The sequence below is a fragment of the Pongo pygmaeus genome, chromosome 1, assembly GCF_028885625.2.
Source record: "Pongo pygmaeus isolate AG05252 chromosome 1, NHGRI_mPonPyg2-v2.0_pri, whole genome shotgun sequence".
Lineage (NCBI taxonomy): Eukaryota > Metazoa > Chordata > Mammalia > Primates > Hominidae > Pongo > Pongo pygmaeus.
In genome coordinates, this window is record NC_072373.2 from 136,842,865 (window position 1) to 136,857,154 (window position 14,290).

Here is a 14,290-nt window from a genome sequence, read left to right on the forward strand (position 1 = left end):
GATTTTGGGTAATATCTTTAAATGTAGTTTTTAAAAAGATGAAAAATGCTATTCTAGTTAATAATACTGCCCATTTCTGTGAAGGCTCAAGACATGCTGATAGATAAAAAGGCTCTAGTATTATCTCTCTAGCTAAGTTATTATAAGAAGAAATGTTGAAAATTGCAAAGCGTTATAGAGTTACATCACATGAAAAGGTTTATATCAGTTATTAAATACTTCCAGTTAATCTTTTACAAATGCTATTTTATAATTTATATATTAATTCATTTAATATTCACCACAGTTCTATGAGGTAGATACTATTATTATATCCAATTTAGACAGAGGTTAAGTAACTTACCCAAGGTGATACAGGTGGCTCTGTGGTGAGCTAGGGTTTAGAACCAGGTTGCCTGGCTCAGGAATTCAAGCTGTTAACCCACAATATATTAAAGTGAAAGCTGTATGTTTAGGCTACCAGAAATGAAGACTACAATGCATTATTCAATAATGAACACTTAAGAGCTGGACTCATACTTTTGTCCAGATAGGTCAACCTACTTTAGTGGGCACTATCAAAACAAATTAAATTTTTCTTTACCTCCATATGATAAGCTTCTTTGAGAGATTCTACTTCTGCTGACAATTTCTTGATCTCTGCTTGCATTCTTGCTTCTAAATGAGCTTCACGTACTTTAGAAGCCCCCAGTTCTTCAGCTAAATGGTTTCCATGAGCATCCTTAAAAATGACATATTGAGTAAAAGCTATAAAACTTGTTTATTTGGTTATTATAGCTAAACTAATACAGTGCATTTTTGGAAGTAGTTTTTTATATTACATAAACACAGACACAAAGTTAACTTACTAAATAGTATGCTTTAAAATCTAGACATTTCAGAGACTATTAATGGGAGAGTATTCATATAATTGTTTGCTGTCATCATAAAATAGATGTTCACTAACCAATGCTTTCTATAAAATGAACTATTAATAATAACCACAGGACACTGAACTCTGGCAGATAACAGTCTACTGCTAGGTATGCCTGTATATTTTTGCTCACTATATATATTGTCTGTTTATCAAGAGTCAGTTGTGTTTTTATTCAAACTTATTTATGCTAATTTAGCTAACTGTGCTTGTAATTTTAATTGTGTAATTTTATTATAGATTATGAACACGATGAAATAAGCAAATGCAAAGTTTTTATCCAAAAACTAAGTTATATGTTTTGAACCAGCTCAATGAGTAAGTCATGAACATTTTGCTATCCAATTAGAAGCACTCAAAATTGTTATAAAATATGGTAGGAGGTCCCATAAAAATATAACATGTTATAGTCTGGTTCACTTACAAATGTCTTTTAATTAATTATTTTAATTAATGTCTTTTAATTAATTCTTCCTCCACTTTAAAGAAAGCAAAATTGGAAACTATAGATGATGGAATATAGTGTGGTGAAAGACCAGGTAGGATTCTAGTTATGTGAGAAAGACTAGGTAGAATTCTAATCAAATGACTCATACAAAAAGAACCAAGGTTTGGCCCTACATCAAAGGAAAAACATATCAATATATATTTGGTTTTGGATTAAAATATAATATTTAAAACACTGTCAATTAAAAAATTCCTAACTTTAATTCACTTTTTAAAGTGAGCTTAGCTTATCAAATAAAAACCAATTGTACTATACTTTGACACTACTGATAAAGGCAGAAATGAGATAAAAGTAGATGGCTTTCCTTTTCCTAGAACCCCAAATATATAATATATCTCTAATAAACATTCTCTATGTATGCTTTACTGGTCTAACCATCCAGAAATGTGAATAACAACATAGGTAGCCTTAACCAAAATTAAAGGTAAAAATATTTTAATTCAATTCCTATGGAATTGAATTAAACCATGGAAACTACAATGGAAAGCAGAATTTTTTTTTTTTTTTGCAACGTCAATAAACACATTTTTCTTAAAGTCTAAATAACCCAACTATACCAATGTAAATATTTTTAAGCCAAGTAGTTAACTTCCTACCAAATACTGGAAAAATAAAATTTATATTAGTACTCTTGCTTTTTAAAAGCACTTTACCTCCAAGTTACTTTATCAACCAAGGGTTTTGAACTACAGGTTTCCTAAAAGTTACAAATTTACATAGTTACAAATTTGGATAGTTTTCATGTTTTTTTTTTTTTTGAGATGGAGTCTTCTTCTGTCGCCCAGGCTAGGGTGCAGTGGCACGACCTCAGCTCACTGCAACTTCTGCCTTCGGGGTTCAAGCTATTTGCCTGCCTCAGCCTCCTGAGTAGCTGGGACTACAGGTGCCTGCCATCATGCCTGGCTAATTTTTTTTTTGTATTTTTAGTAGAGATGGTGTTTCACCATATTGGCCAGGCTGGTCTCGAACTCCTGACCTTGTTATCCGCCCACCTCGGCCTCCCAAAGTACTGGGATTACAGGTGTGAGCCACCGTGCCAAGCCAATAGTTTTCATTTTTAAAAGTCACTACAAATGTAAAAATTTTTACTCAAAAAAGATTAGCTTTATTTTTTCTTCAAGTAAGAGCTCGAACTCACTTAAAAGTCTACAAGTGCTTTATCACTCAATTTGAGAACTAGTTTAGCCAAAACTCAGTTCTGAAGGACTTCCTGGTTATATTACAAAGTTATCTATATATAATACAGTTCATTATTTTCTAAAATTGTGGTAAAATATACACAAAATTGACCATTTTAACCATTTTTAAGTGTATAATTCGGTGGGATTAAGTACATTCACACTGTTGTGCAGATACAGTTCATTTTTGCAAGAACTATATTCTACAGTTCAAAAAAAATGCTAATATTTGTAAGATTTCAGATACATAAGATTATTTAAAATAGGGATTACTTTCTCTTTAGAGAGTTGCTTTATATCCTCCAGTTCACTAGAGAGCCTTTCTATTTCTCTCTGTGCTTGGACTTGCTGACGACGAGCCTCTGCCAATTCTGTATGAGAGTTCTGCACCTGCTCCCGGGTCAGCCTCAATTCTTGCCCCAAATCTATGGCCTCCTTGTACTGAGTGGCAATGTACTGTTCTTGCTCTTTCATAACCTGAAAAGCATAAGGTATTTGTAGGTTTCAGAATGAAATATATAGATAACCTATTTCTTATTCTGATTTTGCTTAATAAGTAAATTTCCCCCTTTCAACTAAATCCTTTAACATACAATGAGTTTGTTAAAATTTAACATACAATGAGTATGTTAAAATTTAACATACAATGAGTATCACCCACTGTGAAACTGATATTCAGGAAAAAAAATCTAATAAGAAAATGACAAAAATACCATAATTGGGACTCTTATCGATATATATTACATGACTGTAACATACACAAGCCATATAATCTTTTATCATTTTGAATGTAACATTTATGACAGAAAACATAAAGAGAAAAGAGAAGTTAACATTTGATTATCTATGTCAAAGACAGAGAATATATTGGTATAGATAATTAAAATCCACCATTTAATCCACACAGCTGGGTTAAGGTCTTACTCTCTGTGAAAGTAAAACTTGTCACTGGGGCTGCTACTCCCACTGAAATGGTTTTATATTACTCAAATAAATTTCTAATAAAGTTTTCCTCCCCCTCCTCCCCACTCCCCCTCCCCCCCTCCTTCTTCTTCCTCCTCTTCTTCTTCCTCTTCTTCCTCTTCCTCCTCTTCTTCCTCTTCTTCTTCTTCGTTTGGTACAGGCTCCTGCTCTGTTGCCCAGGTTGGAGGGCAGCGGCGTGATCACAAATCACTGCAGCCTTGACCTCCCAGGCTCAAGCAATCCTCCCATCTCAGCCTCCCAAGTAGCTGGGACCACAGGCTTGCATCACCACACCTAGCTAGTTTTTTAATGTTTTTATAGAGACAGGGGTCCCACTGCTACGATGCCCAGGCTGGTCTTGAATTTCTGGGCTCAAATGATCCTGCCAACTTGGCCTCCCAAAGTGCTGGGATTATAAGTGTGAGTCATCGTGCCTGACCCTAAATTCACTTTTTAAAAAAGCAAGTGGAGGAATGAATTCATCAGTCAACACACATGCATACTGATGATATGAAGTCATCAAACTTCATCTGGCAACTCAGTGCACTTGGTCTCAATGTACAATTATTTATTTATCCATTCTTTTGATGGAGTTCCTAATAGACAAAACACTGTATCTTATTAATAGCTGACTCTTTGGCTGGGTACGGTAGCTCACGCCTGTAAACCCAGCACTTTGGGAGGCCGAGGCAGGTGGATAACAAGGTCAGGAGTTCAAAACCAGCCTGGCCAATATGGTGAAACACCGTCTCTACTAAAAATACAAAAATTAGCCAGGCGTGGTGGCAGGCACCTGTAATCTCAGCTACTCGGGAGGCTGAGGCAGGAGAATCACTGGAACCCGGAAAGCAGAGGTTGCAATGAGCCAAGATTGCACCACTGCACTCCAGCCTGGGCAACAGAGAGAGACTCAGTGTCAAAAAAAAAAAAAAAGCTGACTCCCCAATTCTATTACATAGCAGTTTCTCAATAAATATTTGTCAACCAAATAAGCATATATTGTAGATTTACTATACGAAAGATACCATGCAAAGGCCTGTATACAGAGATAAATAAGACACTGTCTTTGCCTATACCTAGACCATCAGAAAAATATTTTAAAAGGTCAAAGAAACTAACAGGTTTCTGGCACAAAAAACTAGCCTAAAAACAGTTATGGCACAGTTTCTGTATATTAAAACCAACCAGTTTAAAACATAAAGATTCATTTCACTCAACAGAGACTACCACTTGTTCCTTAGGTGGAAATAATTTGCTTACACTCTCCATTTCTTTCATCCTTTGTTGTGTTCTTTCGATTTCTTTTTTCAGTTGACTTATCTCCTGTTCATTTTGTAGCACTATAAACTCTTTTTCTCGAAGCTGTTCTTTAGCATTTTGTAATTTGTCATTCAAACTTTCTATCTGAATTTTAAACAGATAAGCAGTATCAGTAAAACTAATGAAATGTAATTTAATCAATGCTGTGTTCCAAGTAAGTCAAGCTTTAAACACTCATATCTAAAAGCAAAATATAAATAGGTTAAGGTAATCGTATCCTGGAAATAAGCACAAAAATTCTTGTTCTTGGACATTACCAGAAAGGCAGAATAGAGGGTAACCCACTCATATTCCCCCACAACAACAGGAATCCTGCACCCTCTCAGACTTCACCACTATAAAATGTATCTATGTAACCAAAACTACTTGTACCCCAAAAGCGATTGAAATTTAAAAAATTAAAATAAATAAAAGTAGAAGTTGTATTCTACCATTATATTAAATAGAGAAGACTTTTTTGTTTTTGTTTTAGCTTATAGAAGTCTGTAAATTACAAAATGAAAATTGTGTCTTCACCCCAGTCTCTCAACAATACCTAGAGGTAAATAAACACTGTTAATTAAAATAAAATAAATAAAATAAAATAAAATAAGAATCCTGCACCTTTCCATAGTCAAAAGTCTCTTTGCAGGAGCCTCAGGATTCAGGTAGGAATTTGTGAAATCCTGGTAGAGACGAAGACGTGGGAGGGTTATTTTGAGAGCACAGACAGAAACCCAGGTGGCTGATATGCCAAACTTGCTTCTGGGTTCAAGCCTGGAAACAGCCCACGTCCCCAAGGGACTTGGCTACAGCCCCATTTGGCCTTGAGCCTACAAGCACAACCATCTGAAAAGGGGTCCATAAGGAATCATGCATACTAGTGCCTTAGTGGAAAGGCTCTCTCCCTGCTGACATCAGTCTCAGCAGTGAACTGGAAAGTTGCCTGGTGACTCTGCTCCAACTCCCCTCAGCTGAGGTCCCAGCTCAGAGCTGCTCACACACAGACCCAAAGGGAAACCTGTCCTTATCCTGCCACCTAGGAGCCTCCTTGAAAGGCTTGCCAACCTCTGTCCCAGAGCAGATCCCAAGGGGACCCAGTCTCAGCTCCAACTCTCCTGCTGCAATCAGGGAACTATCCCGTCTGTGCAGGGACTTGCTGGGAGATGCATGCACCTCTGAAATAATGAGATAGGCTCTCCAGCCTCTGTCCCACAGCAGATGCTAAAGGGGTTAAATCTCAGCTCCAGCACCTCCCACTGCACACAGGGAACTATTCCATCTGAGCTGAGACCTGCTGGCCCTGTCTGGGCCAACAAGATAGTTTCTCCAGCCTCCATCCCACAGCAGATGCCAAGGGGGCCCAGTCTCAACTCTAGCTCCTCACACTATCATTGGGGAAATATCCTGTGAAGGAGCTTGCTGGGCTATGTGTGCCCCTCTGAGGTGAGAGTGGGCTCTCCAGCCTTCATTCCACAATATACCCCAAGAAGGCCAGTCTCAACTCCAGCCCCTCTCATTGCAACTAGAGACTCATCCCACCTGTCAAAAGATTTGCTGGGAAACATGCCCATCTGGGCCACCAGGACAGCCTTCTGGACCTGGGTCCCTGGCAAGCATTCCCACAGCCTTAGTACGCAACTTGAACCTTTCCCAGGTCCATGTGGGCCGGAAAGCCATGTCAACCTTGAAGCCCTCGTAAGACCTGCAGCAAGCCTGGATGTAGATCATTCTCTAGTGTTCAACAGCTGCAGTGATCACAGCCTCAGGGAACACAAAAGCCAGTTTTCTTAAATTCCTGGAAGAGCCTCCCAAAAAGGACAAGCACAAACTAACCCAGACTGCAAAGACTAAAATAAATACCCAGTCCCTGAATATGCAGATGTCATTGCATATCTACAAGTATCAAGAACACTGAAAGAAATACAACCTTACCAAATGAACAAAATTAGGCACCAGAGAGTAACCCTGAAGTGATGGAGATGTGTGATCTCTCAAAGAACTGAAAATAGGTATTTTAAGGAAGTTCAACAAACTCTAAGAAGATGCAGGGAATCAATTGAGAAATTTATCAAAAAAATTTAACAGAATAAAATAATTTTTAAAAAATCAAACAAAAATTTTGGAGCTGAAAAATACAATAAATGAAGTGAAAAATGAAATAAAGAGCATCAACAGCAGAATGAGTCAAACAGAATCAGTGAGCTTGAAGATGGACTATTTGAAAGTATATAATCAGAGCTGAGGACCACCTGTAATCCCAGATACTCAGTAGGCTGAGAGGATCGCTTGAGCCCAGGAGTTTGAGACCAGACTGAGTCACACAGTGAAACTCCATCACTTAAAATAATTTTTTTTTTAATTAGCCAGGTGTGGCGGCATGCACCTGTAATCCCAGCTACTCACAATGCGCAAGTGGGAGAATTCTTTGAGCCCAGGTGGTCAAGGCTACATTGAGCTATGATTGTGCCACTGCACTCCACCTCTGGGTAACAGATACCCCATGTTAGTTAGTTAGTTAGTTAATTAGTTTGATAGATAGATAGATAGATAGACAGATAGATAGATAGACTACACAGTGAGAGGAGGAAAAAAGGAATAAAAAGGAATAAACAAAGCTTATGGGATCTTTGGGAAAACATCAAAAGAGCAAGTATTTGAATTATTGGAGTTAAAAAGGGAACTGAGAAAGACAAAGGGGTAGAAAGCTTTTTTAAAGAAACAACAGAAAAATTTCCAAACCTGAGGAAAGATATAAGTATGCAGATATAAAGAGGTCAAAGATTGCTAACCAGATTAAACCCAAATAATAACACCCTAAGACATATTATAATGAAACTCTCAAAGATCAAAGACAAACACAGGATCCTGAAAGCAGTGAGAGAAAAGAAGCAAATAATATATAAGGAAGATCCAATATGCCTGGTAGCAGACACCTCAGCAGAAATTTACAGACCAGGAGGGAGTAAGATGACATACTCAGTGTTGAACAAAAAAAAACCTGTCAATCATGAATACCGTGCCAAGCAGAGTTATCCTTCAGAAATGAAGAAGAGACACTTTCCCAAACAAAAGCTGAGGAAATTTATCCCTACTAGACCTGTCCTACAAGAAATGCTAAAGGGAATACTTCAAACTTAAAAGAAAAACAGCCACTAATGTGACTGTTATACCAACAATGAAATCATGGTGTGTAAACCACTTATATCTTTAGTAAGAAGACTAAAAGGCAAAATTATTAAAAATAATAATTACAACAATTTATTCAGAGATAGGCAATATAACAATTTAATTAGAATACCAAAAATTCAAAATGTGGAAGGAGAAGGAGATTAAAGTATACAAGTTTTTACTTTTTTTTGTTTTTGCTATGACAGTTAAGTTGGTATCAGTTTTTGATAACTTGTTATAACAATAGGATGTTTTGTATAAGTCTCACCACAAAGCAAAAACCTGTAAGAGATAAACTAAAAATAAACAGCAACCAATTAATCATACTACCAGAAAAAATCATTTAACCACAATGAAAGACAGTAAGTGGGAAAGAAAGGGAGGAGTTACAAAACAACTAAGAAACAAGTAACAGAAAGGCACAGATCCTTACCTATTAATAATAACATTGAATGTAACTGGACTAAATTTTCCATTTAAAACACATAGAGTGGGTGAATGGATTAAAAAACAAACCCAACTATATGCTTCCTAAAAGAAATTCACTTCATAAAGACACACATAGACTAAAAGTAAAAGAATGTAAAAAGATATTCCATTCAAATGGAAATCAAAAGAGCAGAAATAGCTATACTTAGACAAAACAGACTACAGATCAAAGACAGTAAAAAGAGACAAAGAAGGCCAGTATATAATAATAAATGTGTCACGCTAGCAAGAGGATATAAAAATTATAAATATCTATGCACCCAGGCATATAAAGCTCCCGAGTATATAAAGCAAACATTAATAGATCTCAAGGGACAAATAGGTGCAATAAAACAACAGACAGGGACTTCAATACCCCACTCTCAGTAATGGACAGATTGTCCAGATTAAAAAAATCAACAAAGAAACATCAGAGTTCAACTACAAACTAGGCCAAGGAGGCATTTTGTAACTGACATTTACAGAACATTTCATCCACTGTTGCTGAATACATATTCTTTTTTTTCTCTCTTTTTTGACAGGGTCTCACTCTGATGCCCAGGCTGGAGTGCAGTGGCACAATCATAGCTCACTGCAGCCTCGACCTCCTGGGTTCAAGTGATCCTCCAGCCTCAGCCTCCCAAGTAGCTGGGGCTACAAGTGCTCATCATCACACCTGGCTAATTTTTTTTCACTTTTTGTAGAGACAGGGTCCCACTATGTTGCCCAGGCTCACATTCTTATCTGCACATGGAATATTATCCAGAATACATAAACATGTTAGGCCACAAAATAAGTCTGATCATATTTTAAAAGGTAGAAATCCTATCAAATATATTATCTAACCACTATGGAATAAAAATAGAAATCAATAATAAGAGGAACTTTAGAAATTATATAAATACATAAAATGTAAACAACATGCACCTGAATGAACAAAGGGTGAGTGAAGAAATTTAAAAAAAAATTTTAATGTCTTGAAACAAATAAAAATGGATATACAACATAACAAGACCTACGGGCTACTGTGAATGCAGTACCAAGAGGAAAGTTTATAGCAATAACTGCTTATATCAAAAAAATACAAAAATTTCAAACAAACAATGCACCTAAAGGTGCATGTTAAAATTAAAAGCATTATTGAAAATATTATTGGACATATTACTGAAAATGATGCTTTTAGAATTGCATTGAGAATATATTTTATAGGATTTCTACCTTTAAAAATTTGATGAGACTTATTTTGTGGCCTAACATATTATATATTCTGGATAATACATAATACATTTATGTATTCTGGATAATTCCATGTGCTGATAAGAATGTGAGCCTGAGCAACATAGTGGGACCCTGTCTCTACAAAAGGTAAGTTCAAGTTGGTCTTGAACTGCCTTTCCCACACTGGAATAGCAACAGCCAAACCCAATATTATTAGAAGGAAAGCAGTAATAAAGATCAGAGCAAAACTAAATGAAATTGAGACTATAAAACAATACAGAGGATAAATGAAACAGAGTTGATTTCTTGAAAAGATAAACAAAATTAACAAATACCTTTAGATGACTGAGAGAGAATCCAAATAAATAAAATGAGATGAAAAAGGAAACATTACAACTCATACCACAGAAATACAAAGGATCACTACAGACTATTATGAACAACTACATACCAACAAATTGGAAAAACTAGAAGAAATGGATAAATTCCTGGACCCACACAACCTACTGAGATTGAATCATGAAGAAACGGAAAACTTCAACAGAACAGTAACAAGTAATGAGATAAAAGCAGTAATAAAAAGTCGCCCATCAAAGAAAAGCCCAGGACCTGATAGAGTCACTGCTGAATTCTACCAAACATTTAAAGAAAAACTAATACCAATTCTACTCAAACTATTTCAAAAAATTGAAGAGGAGGGAACACTTTTTTTTTTTTTTTTTTTTGAGACAGGGTTTCACTCTGTCGCCCAGGCTGGGGTGCAGTTGTGCACTCATGGCTCAATGCAGCCTCTACTTCCCAGGCTCAAGGAATCCTTCCACCTCAGCCTCCTTAGTAGCTAGGACTACAGGCACATGCCACTACACCTGGCTAATTTTTCTATTTTCTATGGAGATGGGGTTTCACCAAGTTGTCTAGGCTGGTCTTGAACTGAGCTCATGCAATCTGCCCACCTCGACCTCCCAAAGTGCTGGGATTACAGGCATGCACCACCGTGCCTGGCCCACTTCTAAACTCATTCTACAAGGCCAGCATTACCCTGATACCAAAACCAGACAAGGACATAACCGAAACAGAAAACAACAGGCCAATATCCCTGATGAACACAGAGGCAGAATCCACAACAAAATACCATCAACTGAATTTAAAAACATTTTTAAAAGATCATTCACCATAACCAAGTGGAATTCATCCCAGGGATGCCAAGATGGTTCAACATATACAACGTGATACATTACATCAACAGAATCAAGGACAAAAACCATATAATAATTTCATATTAAAATTAAAAGCATTATCGAAAAGCATCAGATAAAATTCAACATCTTTACATTACAAAAGCTCTCAACAAATTGGGTATAGAAGGAAAATAACAGGCTGGGCGCAGTGGCTCACGCCTGTAATCCCAGCACTTTGGGAGGCCGAGGTGTGTGAAATCATGAGGTCAGGAGTTCAAGACCAGCCTGGCCAAGATGGTGAAACCCCGTCTCCACTAAAAATACAAAAATTAGCTGAGCGTGGTGGTGGGCACCTGTAATCCCAGCTACTGGGGAGGCTGAGGCAGAGAATTGCTTGAACCCGGGAGGCGGAGGTTGCAGTGAGCTGAGATCGAGCCACTGCACTCTAGCCTGGGTGACAGAGCAAGACTCCATCTCAAAAAAAAAAAAAAAAAAGAAGGAAAATAACACAGTAAAGATCATTTACAACAAACCCATAGTTAATATCACAGGAATAGGGAAAAACTGAAAGTCTTTCCACTAAGATATAGAACAAGACAAGTATGCCCACTTTCACCACTATTATTCAGTATAATACTGGGAGTCCTGACTAGAGCAACTAGACAAGAGAAAGAAAGGGCATCCAAATTGGAAAGAGAGAAGTTAAATTATCCTTGTTTGCAGAGGATATAATCTTGTATTTGGAAAAACCTGAAAACTCCACCAAAAAACTATTAGAACTGATAAACAGGGCTGGCGTGGTGTCTCATGCCTGTAATCTCAGCACTTTGGGAAGCCGAGGGGGGCAAATCGCTTGAGCCCAGGAGTTTGAGAACTACCTAGGCAACATGGCAAAACCCCATCTCTACAAAAAATTAAAAAATTAGCCAACCATGGTAGTGCACCCCTGTAGTCCCAGCTACTTCGGAGACTGAGGTGGAGGGATCACCTGAGCTTGGGATGTTGAGGCGGCAGTGAGCTATGATCATGACACTGCACTCCAGCCCGGATGACAGGGTGAGATCTTGTCTCAAAACACAAACAAAAACAAAAACAAAAAAAGAACTGATAAATTCAGTCAAGTTGCAAGATACAAAATTAACATACAAAAATCAGTAGCATTTCTATACACTAAAAGCAATCAATCTGAAAAAGAAATCAAGAAGGCAAAGCAGCTACAAAAAAATAAAGTATCTAGGAAGAAATTTAATCAAAGTAGTGAAAGATCCAGAGTGTGGTAGCTCACGCCTGTAATCCCAAAGCTTTGGGGAGACTGAGGCAGGAGGATTGCTTGAGCCCAGGAACTCGAGGCTGCAGTGAGGTATGATCACATGCCACTGCTCTCCAGCCTGGGTGACAGAGAACGACTCTGTCTCCAAAAACACAAAAAACAAAACAACAATAACAAAAAACACCCACTATGTGAAGGGGTGTTTTTAGTTACAGTTTGAATTTTTTAAAAAATAATTTAAAATATGTAATTTTAAAATAATTTACCTGTTTGTTACATTCTTTAAGTTCCAATTCTGACTTCTCCAGAGTACCTTCTAATTTAATTATTTTTTGTTCCATTTCTCCTCTGTGCTCACGAATAGTCATATCCAAATGTGTAACCTAAAAAATAACCTTAAACTGTTGTTCAATTTTATTCTGATATAAAAACTTGTATGCTTAGAATAGGCTTTGTAATTGTTTATAGCAAGTATAACAAGTATAAACTCATTTCAAATTATTTTTTAAATGGGAAAAATAATCATTGTTTACTAATACTGGTTCGTAAGTCCCATATACATTTTTTTTTAACAATACATAGTGACATTCAATCCCATATACATTATAGAAACAATAAAATATAGTTGTGTTCATAAATGACAAATAAATAATTCAGACTTCATTTTATGCTGGATAAAAAGTGCTAAATAATGCCTTCCAAATATTTTTGTTCCTCCAACACTTAGCTTCTTCTGATACGGGGTAATATAAGAGATCAAAAGGCTCAGATACTAAGCTAATCCTCATTTTCAAAATCTACTTGCTAGAAAAATATCAAGATAAAGAGAGATGACATATCTCTAATTTAATAAACCCTATGTGCAGAGAAAAGATATGCTATAAAAATGTCCATTTTACAAAAAATTGGTGACCTCTCAAATCCTGTGTGACTGTGTCATAACAGAAAACTTCATTAAAATATAATTAAGAAAAATCAACCTGAGCTGCTCTTTGCTTTAGTTCCCAATTTCTCTCTTTAAGTGCCTGATCCATTTCAAGGAGCTCCTGCTTTTTGTCTTCAATCTCCATCTTGCATTCTCTACAATTTATCAAACGAAAAAGATCAAAGCAGATAGTAGCAATAGTATAATTTTAAAAAGTTAGGTCAACCAGGTTACCTCTTCTATAAATTAAAAGCAAAATAATATATGCAATCAAGTCAGATTGAAAGGGTCAAATTTAAGGAATAATAGATAAAGAAAAAGATTGACATCAATACAATTAATTTAATAAAGGGTATTCTAAAAGGGTAAAAGTTAACTCACACTGTGGTATTACAGATAATTTAAGCTAATTGCTAAAACACTCCCAGGACTCCAAGATTGAATGATTATAAGAATTTTTAAAAATACATATCCACATTTTTTCATACACAGATCAAAGGAGTGTTTCAAAGTCTTTTACATGTAACAGTTGTGACTTCATTACAATTGAATGAGGCATTTAACCATAGTATTTCTCATGAGGATGTTACTCAAAATGATGCCTTACATATAAAAAAGCACTTAAATCTAATAGAAAAATATTACAAACTCTAAGCCCTCTTAAACCCTAATTTATGTATAACCTTATATTATAAAATGCTTAATACTGACACAATTTTAAGGCTTTTACCAAAGTGAAGCCTGTGATCAGAGAATAATTTGAAACTCTAAGTTCTGATATGACAAAGGCTGAAAATGTTGATCTTGAAAATCTTCATATGATTTTCCAGTCTGAAATATGAAATAGTACTGATAAGGGTATTAATTTTTAAAAGATTTTGAACTTCTTTAATGAGTTGCTTTTAATATTCTTCTAAAAGTCTCAAGAGGTATAACACAAGGCTAAAACTAATATTCTAAAAATAGTATGAAATTAAAGAAAACTAACTTCTATCCATGCAAACAGTGGAGCTTCCACAATTCATCTGTTAGCTAGAACTTAAGATTTCACTGTTTACATTTTTCATGTTTTCATTCACTTACTTATTTTGCAAATATTTACTGGATGTTTCCTATATGCCAGGGTTCTAAGTGCTGTGGATTTAATAGTAAAAAAGATAAATGTCTCTGATCTGAGTTTACACTCTAATAGGTCCAGG

At 36.1% G+C, this 14,290-nt stretch overlaps 1 protein-coding gene across 32 annotated transcripts in view; it reads right to left on the minus strand.

The window, feature by feature from the left end:
- CCDC18 (coiled-coil domain containing 18) overlaps positions 1–14,290 on the minus strand; it is a 101,594-nt gene that overhangs the window by 21,694 nt on the left and 65,610 nt on the right. For all 32 annotated transcript variants that reach the window (XM_063664603.1, XM_063664638.1, XM_063664629.1 and 29 more), the window contains 5 exons: positions 13,147–13,246; positions 12,433–12,549; positions 4,823–4,966; positions 2,873–3,076; positions 584–721 (listed from right to left, as the gene is read on the minus strand). In XM_063664603.1, coding sequence (XP_063520673.1) covers positions 584–721; positions 2,873–3,076; positions 4,823–4,966; positions 12,433–12,549; positions 13,147–13,246 — 703 coding nt within the window. The remainder of the gene's footprint in view (positions 1–583; positions 722–2,872; positions 3,077–4,822; positions 4,967–12,432; positions 12,550–13,146; positions 13,247–14,290) is intronic.